At 35.5% G+C, this 16174-nt stretch overlaps 1 protein-coding gene across 6 annotated transcripts in view; it reads left to right on the top strand.

Annotated features, from left to right (window-relative positions):
• The window catches only part of FKTN (fukutin), a 71278-nt gene extending 55408 nt beyond the window's left edge, over nucleotides 1-15870 (top strand). For all 6 annotated transcript variants that reach the window (XM_001366187.4, XM_016424283.2, XM_016424280.2 and 3 more), the window contains 3 exons: nucleotides 2555-2688; nucleotides 4216-4343; nucleotides 13520-15870. In XM_001366187.4, the coding sequence (XP_001366224.1) occupies nucleotides 2555-2688; nucleotides 4216-4343; nucleotides 13520-13733 (476 nt within the window). In that variant the 3' untranslated portion in view covers nucleotides 13734-15870. The remainder of the gene's footprint in view (nucleotides 1-2554; nucleotides 2689-4215; nucleotides 4344-13519) is intronic.
• The last annotated feature ends 304 nt before the right edge of the window (nucleotides 15871-16174 follow it).

Raw genomic sequence — 16174 nt, 5'->3', positions numbered from 1 at the left:
GAGAGCAGGCTATGCAGGAAGAAGTGGCAGAAGGATCCATTGCTTATACTTCAGGAGCAGAATTTCTCCATATTTTTAGATTAAAGTAAAATTTAAAGTAAATGTTACAGTCCTTAAAATTACTATCCTTATCTGAATGTCATATAGTTATCTAATAAATTATTCTTTTTGAATAATTTTGAATAATTATACTGTTCTGGGATTGGCAAATCATGGTATCAAAACTACTCTTGCTCTGGTTGTCCAAGAAATTGTTCCCATTCCTTTCATTATTCCTCACCTTCCAATGGTTCCATCACTCCTCTCCCCCTTCCCAGCAGTTGCCACTTGCATTTGAATGCATAAAGAACTAATGTTAGCATGCTATGTGCCCTACTTATTTTCCTTTGATGTCACAGCAGTATTAGAAAGATTGTGTATGTCCATTGAAAATTTTTAGAAAAATGTATGAACTTTCCTTTAACTTTAGACTTTTCTGTTCTGCATAAATCTCACATTTTTACTTCACTTTGTAGCATTGTTTAAAAATTACATATTTTTAAAAAAGCTTCTCAGTAACTTTTTTGACATTATACAAAATCATATCCAGGTGCCAAAGGGACTTTTTGACAAAAGAGCATTATATGTCCATATAAGAGCCAATTTGTTTATTGATTTGAGGAAGTCTGATATCACATATTGGCAACCATTTACCATGTGCAGGTACAAGATGGGAGAGTCTTTTACTCAGAATGGTATCTGCATTAATCCCCCCCTCACTTCAAAAGCACTTCTGCTACCTGAGTAGATCAAGGAGTAGAATCAGCAACTTTGAACATTGTGGGGTGGGGGGGAAGTGGTCTTGAGCCTCAAGTGAACTCAGGATGGTTCCTAGATAGATCATGAAGCTAAATGAACAATTAAGCAAATATGACATAGTAGAAAGAGTACAAGATTTGGACCCATGGCTTATTGGTGTGATTTTGGGTAAGTCATAGCACTTCTTTGGGCCTTTTTTTCCTTATTTGTTTAGTGAAGATTAGATCATCTCTAAAATCTATTCAAACTCAAACTCAAAGTAAGTGTTCAGGTGACAGCAAGGGCTTTTATATTAATATTCCGTGAATTTTTATGCTAATAAATTTCTGGTTCTACACAAAGAACTTATTTGAAGTTTAAATTGGTTTTAATTTTCCCAAATATATATTTTCTTGTACTGAATTAAGTGACTTATCTCTAGTTAACCTACAAACCAAGTCAGTATAGATTAGCATCAGGACAAGCTTATCAGATACATTGTGTCTCAGGTAAGAAAACCTCATAATCACAAGCAAGCCTAAATTTCAAAAAGAGATTATGATTTTATGATATGTACATGCAGTGAGTCCAAAAAAATGGCCCTTGGTTTGACGCTAGCTGTTGAAATATAGTCAGTCATTATTGACATTGTAGGAAAGAATCATCTAGAGAAAAGAGAAAATTTCTCCTTTTTGGAAAATGTGTCAACTCTATCAACATGAATCCCTTTTGTGAACTGAACCTTGCACCCCCCAAAAAAAGATAGAAAGCTGTCTGCCTTTATTTTTGATAAAATGATCAGAGCCCAGTGCTTAGAGATCTAAGGGGAAATACATCAACATTACAAACCCTTTAAAACTTCTTATAAATGATTGTTGGGATTTTTTTTTTTTTGCTTAGAACAAGACTTATAGCATAGATTCAAATGTTTTTCAACAATGACACTGAAAATTTAAGACAGTATTGCCTTTCTTTTTATAATAGCCAGTGTTTGGTTTAGTACAGTTTAGTTAAGAAAAGGTATTGGTTGAGTGAAGTGGGGAAAATACCAAATCATTTTTGAGAAGAAGCGAGGGGTAGTTTCCTTCACCCATCAATGAACTATTTTACTATTCAGTATAGTACTTACAAACTATCTAACATTTATTAAGTACCTATTATTTGCTAGGCACTGTACTAAACACTGTGTTTTTTTTTAAACCAATTAAAAGCAAAGATAACCCCCTTCCCTCAAGGAGTTTGCAGGCTAACAATATACAAGCAACTGTGTACAAAATATATTTATATATAAATATGACATTTATATATTATATATTTATAAATTGAAGATAATAGAGCAAAGGCCCTAGCATTGAGAGTGGAGTAGAAATCAAGGAAGGCTTCTTTTGGAAAGTAGAATTTTAGCTGAGACTTGAAGGAAGCCAGGAAAGCCTTTTTGATATGTTCTTGCTAAAATGAGCATTTTCATGTTAGTATTTACTTTTAGGTTTGTAATTATTTTAAAATTTAAATGAAACATCCTTTCTGGGGAGTTTAAACCAAGTTTAAAAAAAATATACAAAAGACAAGTTTTTCTATCAAATACATATGTAGGCAGTTATATACTGTTTGGCTTTGAATAATAATTAAATTAATTAAAAACTTTGAATGCTAGTAATGTGCCCCAAGTTACTGTGTGTTATGGGACCCAAATAATATAAAATGTGTATGGAACAGTGATTAATATTGTGTTGGCCTCTACTTTTCTCTCCCTCTCCTTTTTTTCCCTTTTTGTTAGGCTGGTATCGACAGTGCAGTATTATTCCTCACAGTAAAGATGTGGATTTGGGAATTTTTATACAAGATTATACATCAGATATAATTACAGCTTTTCAGAATGTAGGACTTTCACTAAAACACAAGTTTGGAAAGGTCAGCTTTTAACAATTTCTTTAATTCTTGATAATGTAAAGTAAATTTGTATTTGTGGACTTGAAAGTGGTAAAAATATGCACATGCTATGTTTGTTATCACTCTTACTTTAGCAGAAATAATGATTTTGTTGTGACTTGTCCTTTCTGTTTAAGGAATAACAGGAAAACCTGCCATTCCATTAACAATGAAAAATGTAAAAGAATCTTGAGCTCCATTACACTGCAGTTAGTCATATTGTATAGGTATCATAGTGATACCTTTTCTCTCACATTAGATCCATGCTTAATGCACATCATGTATAAATAATCAACAGGTTTATCATCCTAAAACTGAAATTGTTTTTGATTCTTAGAATTAAACTTCCAAAGCTAAGATTGGCAGCTGTTTATTAGCCTGGGGGAGGGAAGAAGGAAGAAGTTGAGGAAGGGAAGATTACTGGAAAGAGAAGAAAGAAACTTTATTTTCCCTCTCTTTTGGTTTTCTGTAGATTTAAAATTGTGATTAATAGCAAGAGGACTGTGTTAATTTGTTTGGGAGAAGTGAGAAAGTACTAGGGAAAAAAGAAACACAAGACAAGCATGAGGAAGAAAAAGCAAAGTCCAGCTACAAAAAGAAAATCATCAAACCCTAAATTAAACAGCTTCATTTCTAGCACATTAGAAATCCAGGCAGCATTGCATTTTACATTTCACTTTATGTTCTATCATGATGCACTTGTATAATGTATAATTTCAAAGTGCAGATTGGTGTCCCTCCTAGAAGAGAAAGTAAATGTGCTTGAGGAATTCCTCCGCCACCTACAGAGTCATCAAGGGCAATAAAGTATTCCTAAAAAATACAGAACAAGGGCTAAAGAAAGACTTTAATTTGAAGGCAAAGAAAAAAATTATCTGAAGATGTAAAGGTCAAGCCTGACCTTTGTCAAAAGATTGTTCAGAGAAGAAATGTTATATACAAAGAAGGAAAGGAGGACCATTGAAGACTTGGTGCTCAGAGACTAATAATATGAGACTTTCTGAAGACAGAGTTGGATGCTTTGAAAAGAAAACACCTATTTTTTATCCGTAGATGATATTAGATCAAAGGATTACATGAAGAAGAGATGAATAGTATTGGTTGATGACTTCTTGGTAGGAGTCCTGAGGCAGCCATTTATTGACCTGATAATGACAGTAAAAGAGATTTGTTGCTTTTCCAAGGGCAGGCATATCTCCCAAGATGAGGCAAAGAACCTCCCAAGACTTGTCAAAACAGTGATGACTACACTGTCTTAATGTATTTTATAAAAGTTCTAAGTGTTTATAGTGATCATAAGGATTTATTTGATAATTATTTCACCTTTTAAAGGAAAATATCTGAGGGGGGTGATATTTTGTTTTGTTCATGTCCATACTTACTAAATGAGGTGATCGGAATTTGATCTTTAATACTCATTTTGTAAAGGTAACATAACACTGAATAACCTAGGCATAGTTGATGTCTGTTTATTCCTGTTTTCTAGTCAAAATCTTGTCTTCTCTTTAGGTACAAGACAGTTTGGAACTATCTTTCCAGGGAAAAGATGATGTGAAACTTGATATTTTTTTCTTCTATGAAGAGACTGATCACATGTGGAATGGAGGCACTCAGGCCAAATCAGGAAAAAAATTTAAGTATGAATTCTATATTTATTTTTTAATATAGGGTTTCCAAAAAAGAATGATGATGATGAAACAGTATTGTGACTCCCCAAAAAGCTGCTCACTATTCTGGTAAAAGTGTCAGCCATCTTCTATAGCTACTTGTTAATGGCTTGAATTCTCATATCTCTTCCTAAGTAAACTAGGATGGGGAGACCTCCTTTCCCTATTGTAATCAGGTAAGTCCAGATGTTTTTATTAAGACAGTGATTCACCATTCCCTATAGTCAATGTGTCACAGAGAGAGAGTAGGAACACTCTCACTATCATCCAACTTAACTCCCACATCCCATTGCAGGTACACTGTCATGTTCCCTCCCCCCCCCCCCCCCCCCATCATGTCTAGCTGGTCTCAGACAGAAGGTTTCTTTCTAGCCTCTCACGGGGCCGTAGACTTTAATTTCAGCCCCCTTCTCCATCACCAGGGATACCCAAGAGGGACACATGGAGTCTACTATCAAGGGTGACACTTTTCTCATGGTATGCCACATGACAGTGCTATTTTTCTTTTGCCCTGCAATGCTGTCTCATCTAGCAGCTATGACTTCCGTTTGTGTTTCCTGGGAAGCATACCAGACTGGCTTTTTAAAGCATCATGTTCAGCATCTGGATATGCCAGGCACTAATTATTTATTAAATTCTTCCTGTGTGCCAGGCATTGTGCAGGGGATACAGAGAAAATAGAAAACAGTTTCTGCCCTTACAGAGTTCACATTTTAATGGAAGAGACAATGTGAAAAGAACATGTGTATATAAAATATATACAAAATAGAAGGCAATCTCAGAGGGCAAAGTATATTAGCAGCTGGTGGCAAGGAGGCAGAGGGATACCAGGTAAGTCTTCCTATAGAAGGTGGGATTTAGGCTGAGCCCTGAAGGGAGCAAGGAGGCAGAAATGAGGAGGGAGACCATTCAAGACATGAGGGACAACCAGTGAAAACACACAGAATCAAGAGATGGAGCAAATATTCCAGGGCTATTATCATAGAGTTGATGAAATAGAGTAAAATGTAAGAAGTCTGAAAATGAAGAAAGGGACCAAGTTGTAAATGTCAAACAGGAGTTCATATTTGATCCTGGAAGTAATAGGGAGCTTCTGGAATTTATTTAATGTACATGTTAAATTTGGGATGTAGATAGTACATCCAGGTGCAAATGTCTCAGAAACAGTATGAAAGATGGATCCTGGGACATGATTATAATAGAATATTGCTGTTCTATAAGAAAAGCATGGGTAAGCTTAAGTGAAATGATGCAGAATGAAGTAAGGTAAAATCAGACAAGCAATGTGCACAGTAACTACAGCAGCAGAAGTGGAAATAAAAATGCTGAATACCAACTACACTGAATCTAATATCTAATATGAATCTATAATGAATACAATGTCCTAATAGATGAGATGAGAAAACATCCTTCTTCATTGGAGATGAAGCTACTGTTTTGGTTAGCTTGTCTGAATTACTTTCTTCTTCTCCTTTATTTTTTATTTTGGATAGTTAGATAAAAATGTAATTGAAAAGGAAAGGAGAAATAAAATTGATTTAAAAATATGAGTCTGAGGTTCTGGAAAGAGAGTTGAATACTCATGTACCTTCTAGAACATTTCTGAGAGGTATAGATTTTGGACATCCCTGGGCAAGTCACTTAACTCCAATTGCTGAATCCTTATTATTCTGATTTAGGATTGATACTGAGGATTTATAGGTTAAAAAAAAAAAGTGACCTGCTTCTTTTGCACTAGAAGAATGATAATTGCAACCATTTGGCTTTCTAGCCTGGGACAAGTTCATGTTTGAGTGAGATAGATCTGTGTCTTGATGAGAGTCAACAGTGTGACTGACATTGCAGCAAAAAACTCATGTGATCTTAGAACATATTAATAGAGGCAGTGTCCACAAGAGGAAGATGAGAATCCTGATGATAGTTCTGGTCAAACTTCACTTGGAGACCTGACTGACTCAGTTTAGGAATATATTGACAAATTATAGCATGCCCAGAAGAGGGTAACCAGAATGGTGAAGGGACTGTAGACAACAGTATACAAAGTTTATTTGAAGGAACTGGGGACACGTAGCCTGAAGAAGAGAAGACTGTGGGTGGTAGAATCTATCATGTGGGGCAGGGATTACACTTGTGCTCTAGAGGGAAGAACTAGAAACACTAAATGGTTATTTCAGAAAGACATTTGTTTATAAGTGGAAAAACTTCTTAAATTATTAGCATTGTATAAAAGAGGAATGTGCTGCCTTGAGAGGTGCTCTAGCCCTAGAAGTCTTTTAGCAGAGACTATATAATTTTTTGTCAGAAATGTCCAAAAGGAATTGTGTGGGTAGATCTTCATTGATTATTCTTACCACTTAAAGTAATTACCTTTGTTAGGCAAGAACACTTTCTGATTGAATCGGTCAATTAGAACCAAGTGTAAATGAAGTATTCAAAGCCATTGTGTGAGAGACTTCACCTCTCCCTAAGAAACCAAAAACTCAAACTTCTGCCTACATATTAGGAATTTTCTAACTGAGGGCTTGGAGCAATTGTAATGGAACTTAAAATTTTATCTAAAATAAGCTTCATAAAGTCAAATAGGAAGGAACCACAGAGATCATTGGGGCCATTATATTGTTTCTAGGCTTTAAACAAGCTAATTATTGTAACAGTGTCACACAGGTATACTAAATGACAAAGATGCTGAGATCTTTGCTCTATCTAAGACTGCTCTCAATTCCCTGTAATGCAGTCTTGCCCCCCCAACCCCTGCCCTGGAGGTCTTGGAAGTCCAGGAGGAGGGAAGAACTGAGAAAAAAGTGACTGTAGAGAAGCAGAGCTGTAAGTGGCAATGCCCCCAGGTCCATTGGCTTGGTAGGGAGTTCTAGAGTAGGACCTTCTGTTGAGTTCTCCTACTTCTAATCCCCATTGCTACAGGACTGAGTTTTTCTGTAGATTTGGTTTTTCAGGAGACCTTTTTTTTCTTTTTTTTCCCCAGTGCTACCAGCTGTGAAGCTGAAAGACAGCAAATGTTGGTAATTTATTTAAATGAGTATCCTTTAAAGCTGACTTTTCTGCAAGTCTTATATTTCCCACTTTGTTTATGTGGTTGTGTTTTACAACACAACATATGGATCATTTCTTAGGTCTTCTTCATTATACTTCTCAATTACTCATTTGAAGCTGGTGCACAATTAAAGAACTTTGAATGCATAGAATGTTCTTACTACATGTGCATACAGTATGCAAAATGGCAGTTACATTTCATATAGAAGTTTTTCTCCTAAAAGAGATCTTTTTCCCAAGAATTAGTAACTTCTGCATTTTTCTTTGTTCAAAGCTTACACACATTATTGTGTCTGATCTTCACAACAATACTACGAAATGTATAAAACAGATATGATTATCTTCATGTGGAAGAAGAAATTGAAACCAAAACCTAAGGTCACAAATATGAATAGCTGAATCTGGGACTATAACATGAAGTTCCTAAATAAACTTGATTAAATTCATGAGGGACAGAATTGTTTGCAACAAGTTCCCCTTATACCTCTGTTGTCAAACCCTAAATTTACTGGCAAATAGAATATTAAAAAAAGAGCTGCAAATATAGATTGGAACTAGATTGTGAAGAGCCTTGAATGTCAGTTTTAAGAGATCAGATTTTACAAAAAGAGTTGGAAAGACTTTCACAGACTGATGCAGAATGAAATAAGCAGAACCAGGAATACACCGTTCAGAGTAACAGCAATATTGTGGAATGATCAACTATGATAGACTTAGCTACTCTCAGTGATCCAGGAAAATTCTGAGGGACTTATGATAAAAAATGCTCTTCATCTCCTCATAAAGAACTGCTGGAGCCAGAATGCAGATGAAAGCATATAATTTTTCAATTGTTTATTTGGGTTTATGTTTTGAGGTTTTGATTTTATAAGATTTCTCACTTGCCCAAATGAACAGTATGAAAACATGTTTTGCAACAAATTGTCTGTCAGCACAGGAGGGGGAAAGGGAAAGGAAAGAAGGGAGGGAAATAAGTTCGATCATATAACAGGAAAACTTGTGTAAAAATTTATTACCCGTAATTGGTAAAAAAAAATTTTTTTTTTCTAAGAGACAGGCTTTATACTTGGTAGTGCTTTGGGGAGCAATTGAAGGTAGAGTACAGTAGGACCTTGTTTTAAAAGAACTCAATATACAAATTCAGGTATACACAACTGGCAATTAAGAAAAATAAAGGCAGAAAAAATGTGTAAAATAAAAAAATTTAATTGTGTGTTAAATCTATGTCATTTTTCCAATATAAAGAGTAAAGTCTTGCAGCATTGAGAATCAGTAGTAAGAGCCATTAACATTATTTTGCAACAAACATTAGATCCACATCAATCTGTGTTTTTGCTTGTAGCAAGTTGTCTGAGTCAGAGATTAGTTATTCATAATGGCCTCAAAGTACAAGAGTAGTGATGCTGATAGCTGTGATAAACCCGAGAAAAGTCACAAAGTACTTAGGTATGTCTGTATAAGAAATACTTATAAAATAATGGGGTTTGCTATTATGCATGGTTTTCAAATTATACAAAGGGTCTTAGAACTTTCTGCTTGTGTAAAATGCTTTAGGAAAATTAATATGTCAATAGAATGATCAATACATCTGAGGGGGGAAAGGGAACAACTAGAAGGGAACAACTAGGTGATTCAATGGATTGAGAGCCAGGCCTAGAGATGGCAGGTTCTGGGTTCAAATTTGGATTCAGATTCTGATATTTTCTAACTGTGTGATCCTGGACAAGTCACTTAACTCTAATTGGAGAGAGAGAGATAGTTGAAGGAAAAGAGTCTAGAAAGACAATCCAGCTAGTTAGAAGATTGCTGTGAAAAGTAATGAGTACAATGTCAACGGAATGGAAAGAAGTGCATGAATATAAATATCAAGATAAAAATAGAATGAAAAATGTTTGCAACTGATTTATATATGGCAAATATTTTATGTGGTATATAGAGGAGAGGGAAAAGTAAAAGGTGACCGAAATTTGGGACTTAAGTTACTGAGAAAATGGTGCATCCATTAACCAAAGTAGACAAATCAGTAACAGATGGGTGTTTGGAGAACAATAATTAGTTTGAATTGTGGGCATTATAGTCATATGTGGGCTGGCACATTCCCAAGTGTTATTCTCATTGGTTCTTCCCCTTCTCAGAGGCAATTGGAAATGTAAGACTGGCATTCCTCAATTGATAAATGGTCAGAGGATATGAATAGGCAGTTTTCAGATGAAGAAATCAAAGCTATCAATAATCATAAGAAAAATGTTCTAAATCCCTCTTGATTAGAGAAATGCAAATTAAAACAACTCTAAAGTACTGCCTCACACTTATCAGATTGACCAATATAACAGGAAAGGAAAATGATAAATGTTGGGGTGAGTGTGGCAAAATTGGGAAACTAATGCATTGCTTGTGGAATTGTGAACTGATCAAACCATTTTGGAAGGTAGTTTGGAATTATGCCCAAAGTGTTATAAAACCATGCATGCCCTTTGATCCAGTAATACCACTACTAGGTTTGCATCCCAAAGAGATTTTTTAAAAAATGGGAAAGGACCTGTGTGTACAAAAATATTTATAGCTGCTCTTTTTGTGGTGGCAAAGAATTGAAAACTAAAGGGATGTCTTTCAGTTGGCAGAATGACTGAACAAATTGTAGTATATGACTGTGATGGAATACTGTTGTTCTGTAAGGAATGATGAACAGGATGATTTTAAAGAGAGCTGGAAAGACCTGCATGAACTGATGCAGAGTGAAATAAGTATATGTGGGAAAACCTTGTACACAGCACTATTATGGAATGACCAAGTGTGATAGACTTTGCTACTAACAGCAATAAAATGATCCAGATAGATTCTGAGGGGCTTATGAAAAAGAATGCCATCCATCTCCAGAGAAAGAACTGTTGGAGTAGGAATGCAGATGAGAGCATATGATTTGTCACTTGTTCATCTGACTATATGTTTTTGGGTTTTGGTTCTATAAGATTATTCACTTACAAAAATGAATAATATAGAAATATGTTTTGTAGGAAGCTTTTCCTAATCCCTTTAGTGGTTAGTGCTTGCTCCTTCCTCAAAATGTCACCTATATACATCTATCTGTGGACATGTTATATCTCTGTGGTAGCAGACTGTGAGCTCCTTAAGAACAAAAGCTTTTTTTTTTTTTCAGGTGGATCTAGAACACTTAGCATAGAGCCTCTTGTATGGTGGAGGCTTAATAAATTTTTGTTGGATTAAATGGATTGAGCCTTTTAGGAAACAATAATTATTCCATTTTAATGATTACTTTGCCTTTCTATCTCCACTAGGGAGTCAGAATTTTCTTTCCTTTTGATGAATGTTGTTAAAATTTTTTAGAGGGGAAAAAAATTCCACCAAAAATAGTTTTATAAAGAATAAACTATTGAGTTAGGTTTCCTTTGGGTTATTTTTAGAAATTGTTCATTAGCTTTAAAATTTGACATTTCACTTTTTTGTTTATAAATTCCTTTATTTCTGAAGAGATGATATTTATTCTATCTGTACTGGGCCTGTGATTTTTTTTTCCCTGTCATTCAGATGTTTGTGAGGCTTTGGGGGCTATCATAGAAAATGAGGAATTAAAGATTCTGCCACATATCAACTTAGTAGTGTCAACTGTAGGAAGAAAAAAAGGATTAATTATATTAAAAGGTTGGACTGGATTATATTTAAAATAGGGTCACCAGGAACTTAATTTATTCCAAAGAGATTTATTTATAGTTTATTTACAAAATGTAGAAAGAGTGAAGTAAGAAAATCAGAGAGAGTATAGGGTAAGATATCTAGCCTAAGCACTAAGTAATTTATTCCGACCCCTGACTTAACCCAGGCAGAAGTGTTTAGTCCTTAACCAGAAAGGCCTTGGCCCTTGTAGCCGAGGACCTGGGTAAGTCTCTCAAGAGGTAAGTCTCTCCTGAGGCTAGTTTCTTCAGAAAATTCAGGAAAGGAGTCATCTCTTTTCACTCACCACATGTTAGTCCAAAGGAAGAGATTTAAGAACAGCCTCACCAGGAACAGGGTCTCAGGGCCAATCAGCAGATTCTTCTCCAGTCTCAGCTCCAAAGAATGAACTGTCTCACACAGGAAGTATAACTCCAAGTAGAACTCCACTCAGGAAGTTGTAACTCCCTCTTAAGACACTTTCCTTTGCATCACTTCCTGTGCCTTCCCCTAATTTTACATCTACCAGTCACTGTTGAAACTTTGCTTTAGGACTGTCCAGGGGCAGTCAGTTTAATTCTGATTTGTCACCCACTATTGCACACATGGGTCACAGATCTCCCCGACTCAAGTGTGAATGGGGTGTTTACACCTTTGGTGATTAAATCTAAAAATGGGCAGATCTCCCTACTCAAATTTAAGTAGAGTGTTTTACATTTTTGGTGATTAAATCTAAAAATGGGCAGGGGAGTTAATTTAATTTTTACAATAAGGAGAGAGTTAATTTCATTTTCACAACCAGGGGAGAGTTAAATTTAATCTTCACATAACATGATGGCATGGGACAAGACAGGTGGATGTTCTCCTTACAAACAAAATGAGCCATGACATTAATAGGAGTACAGAAAGCAAAACTGGGAGCATTAAAAGGCAGCTTAGTGCAGTATCTTATTCCAGAACAGCTATCATATGATGTGGTTTCTTATTCTCAGACCCCAGCTGGGTTTGTCCTTTAGTTGCCTTCACCAGCAGAGAAAAGTATGCACTGCTTACTTGAGAACACTTGATACTCTCATCACCGTGTTTGATGTGATGTTCATCTGGTAGCACAATGTATTTAGGCATGGCTAGGATCCAACTTTTCCTTGGCAGAGATGCTGAAATGCTTAATCTTATTTCTATAATATGATTACATTTTAATGCCTATTTTTATTTTCCTGTAGTCTAAAGGGGAACAATTCTGCTATCATTTTAAAGCCTTCTAACCTTGTACAACTAGGGGACTCAGTGGATTTTATCAGGAAGACCTGAGTTCAAATTCAGCTTCAGACATTTAGAAGTTGTGTGACCCTGGACAAATCATTTTAACCTCTGTTTGTCTGAATCTTCTGGAGAAGGACAAACAAACCCCATGGTCATCACAGGGTTCCCCGTTTAGAATTGAATAATAACAACTTTGTGCTATTGCCACTCACATACCATTAGTGAAAATTACTTTCATCAAATGAAAGGCAAGCATTCCTCAGAAACTGATACATAATAACCTTACACCAAAATTTTAAAATTTGGCTTTTAGGCAGCATTTTATTACATGGCCCATTGCAGTTTTCTTTTTTCTTTTTTTTTAACCCTTACCTTCCATCTTAGAAACAATACTATGTATTGGTTCTAAGGCCGAAGAGTGGTAAGGGCTAGGCAATGGGGGTTAAGTGACTTGCCCAGGGTCACACAGCTAGAAAGTGTCTTGAGGTCATATTTGAACCCAGGACCTCCCATGTTTGGGCCTGGCTCTCAATCCACTGAGCTACCCAGCTACCCCTCCCCATACTCCCATGGCAGTTTTCAAAAGCATGCCTGCTTGGAGAATTTCTAAGAGTTGTTCTTTCAAAGAAATAGTTCACTGAAATTGCACCAGGTACAATTAATTTAGCTTTAACGAACATTACCTGGCCTGGATTAGAAGTCATATACAATTACTTTGGAAAAAATTATAAAGTTAGAAACTGAAGAAATAATTAGATTCAATTCAACACACATTTATTAAGTGCCCATTATTTGCAAGGCATGGTGCTGAATTGGTGTCAGAGATACAAAGAAAAAAGCAAAGGAGACCCTGCACTGGGGATGGAAGATAATGAACTATATAATTCTTGAGGTGCATTTGAGGCATAAGACTGCTGGGAATAAACATGGATGACTTTGGGAATCAGACATGCTCTAAAATGATAGCAATCCCAAGTTGTGATGAAAGGAAAGATGAATAAGTCTACTCAATATATAAATATACTCCAGAATTATTTATGTTCTCTTATTAGTTATTGGGATTACTCAAAAATTAGCATAGAGGCAGAAAAAAACTTGTATTTCTAACTCTTAAAGTTTAATATCTGCAAAATAAATGTTTCATATTTAACTCTGTTTTATCACAGATACCTGTTCCCTAAATTTAAACTCTGTTGGGCTGAGTTTGTGGAAATAAAGGTCCGTGTGCCCTGTGAAACCATCAACTACATTGAGGCCAATTATGGCAAGACCTGGATGATTCCTGTGAAGACCTGGGACTGGAAGAGCTCTCCACCCAACGTGCAGCCCAATGGGATCTGGCCTCTTGCTGAATGGGATGATGTTATTCAACTATACTAAGCCTTGGACTTATTAAATGGAATAATTCTCTTTGTCAAAGAAGTTCTTAAATTCAGTTTTCTTATGTTATAAAAATTACTGTTTTTTGGTCAATTATTCTCCCTTAAATGGAAGGATTTAAAAAAAAAATTCCAAAAATATTTTTTAAAGCCACCCCAGAAATCTAGCCAGCTGACTTGATGTCTGTTTCTTATTATCTAATCTGATTTATTCTTAAGGACTAAAGGATTGGAGCTAGTGATTAGGAAGTAAAGTTTTAAAGTATAGAGACAGTAATAAGCATTAGGCAGCTATGTCTCAGGAGCGATGTGTAGTAGAGAATTGAAGAGCTTGTTCCTAGCCTAGAAGATTAGGCAACTTCCTAGATGCCTAACCTCGTGTTTTTATAACCAAAGGTCCATGAGTGGTGACTAATGTTAGTGAAGATACTATAGGAATATCACCCTTTCTGTTTCCCAGGTACTCAGCTACAAGATACGATCAAACCACTGACTTTGACTCAGAAATAGGCACATTATACACAAAAACCAATTTCCTTAGTTTCTTCTCTAACTTTATAAAGAAAACGTGATTAATTTATAGAAATTATCATCCATTGCTGATCATCCTCAAATAAAAATACTTTTAATTTTTAAAGTACATTTTTCCATTTGGCTGTAATTCTATTTCTTATAATTCTGAGGTATAATTCAGTCAAAATTGAATGAAAATATATCCATCTAGTAGTAAATCAGACCCTTTCTCTTCTATCTTAGTTTAATGATTGTCTAGCATTCAGTTAAAATCTCTAGTTTCTGAATTTATTTCACAGACTCTCCTCCCCTTTAACCACTTTTAGATCGTTTTCTATTTGTCTAGCCATAAATTATGGTAGAATATGATTATATTTTATCTGTTCTTTACTGACTTTCCATAGGAACTTGCCACTTTTATGTCAGTCATCTAGATGTTCAGATCCCAATTCCCTGAATTCATTGTGTCTCCCCATGATGCTCTGACAACTCTTCTTCAGTTCCCAGGATGTCTCACTCAATCTATGTCCTGGAGCTACTGTCCTGATTCAGATCCATATTTAGCTAAGGCTTGAAATGATATGAAATTTTGAGGGCAGGACATGTTCCTTTGCTTAGGTTGTTTTTAATTATCTAGAGTTTTTTGGTTGGTGATACTGATTTTTAAATGCCAAATCTAAACTAATATTCTATTAGTACATGTAGTCAAAAGCTTATTAGTTCCAACTTGTATTCTCAAACCAATGTTTACTTTCCATATATTAGCATCATTCCCTAACCTTTTTCTTCACAAAGAATTCGTAGGTAGGTAGGTAAGTCGGAAACAGGAGAGGAGAAGAGAGAGAGAAGGAAATTACACTGTGACAAACTAAGGGACAGAATATAAGACTGGGCTGAAATCCCAATTTAATAGTATTTTCCTAATTAAGTAAGTCAGAAGTCATCATTCAATTGGTGGTGTCTTTGGCAAAAGACCAACCCCAAAGTAGGGAACATGGATTTCGAGGAAGAGGCCCCTTTTTTCTTTGCTCGTATTTATTTTTAAGACTTTTTGCTGAGATTATTTTTGCTTCATGAAACATAGATTGATCAGACTACCCTAGTTGAAAGCTAATTCTGTAGCTGTTTTCATGGGAGCATGGAGAGTGGTAAATACTTTGTCATTCCTAATATGAAAGAATTTACAGTTTTATGTACCTTTAAAAAGGAGTGGGTTGGGAGGAGCTTTATACACTCTACATGACTCATTTAGAGGCAGATTAATATTTAATTACATTTTCATTTTCTGCAGACAGTCCCATCACAACCAAAAGATAATAGTTCCAGTCGTACAGTGAAATACCCTTCTGTCACTTCAGTGGACTGGTATTTCCCTTATTGAACTATGTAAAAAGTGAAATGTTGAAATAAAGACACATTTATATATTCTGAACAAAGAAGGGTTATTAACCATGTGCAGAATTCAGTGTTCATTTACTAATTATTTCATTTTGTTATAAAGGTTGCAGATATTGTGTTGTATTAATGAAATTGATGTTTATTTTACTGAAAACATTGTGGTTTGGGACAGAATTTTAATATATGTTGTACTGGATGCTAAATAAAAATTTTCCAATATCTTAAAATGTTTTATGTTTTGCTATTTACTAAATAGATATTGTTGGAAACAGGGATGTTTGACAACTAAAAAGTACCAGAGAGATGGCAGCACTTGACATTCAAATTAAATATGAACCAAGGTACAATGCTGAGCACTGGACATGTGATTTTTTGATACATGATGTTGTTATAGGGCTTCATGGGTTGGTTCATATGGTAGCCTTGTGCAGCAGACAGGTTGGGTATCTCCCCCATTTGGGGGCAGCTAGGTGGTGCAGTAGAATTCCCAGTCTGGCATCACACTCTTCCTAGGCTCCAATCTGGCCTCAG

This window comes from Monodelphis domestica, chromosome 7, assembly GCF_027887165.1.
Source record: "Monodelphis domestica isolate mMonDom1 chromosome 7, mMonDom1.pri, whole genome shotgun sequence".
Taxonomy (NCBI): Eukaryota; Metazoa; Chordata; class Mammalia; order Didelphimorphia; family Didelphidae; genus Monodelphis; species Monodelphis domestica.
Note: the sequence above shows the minus strand (reverse complement) of the source record. Positions and strands in the feature narration are given on the sequence as shown.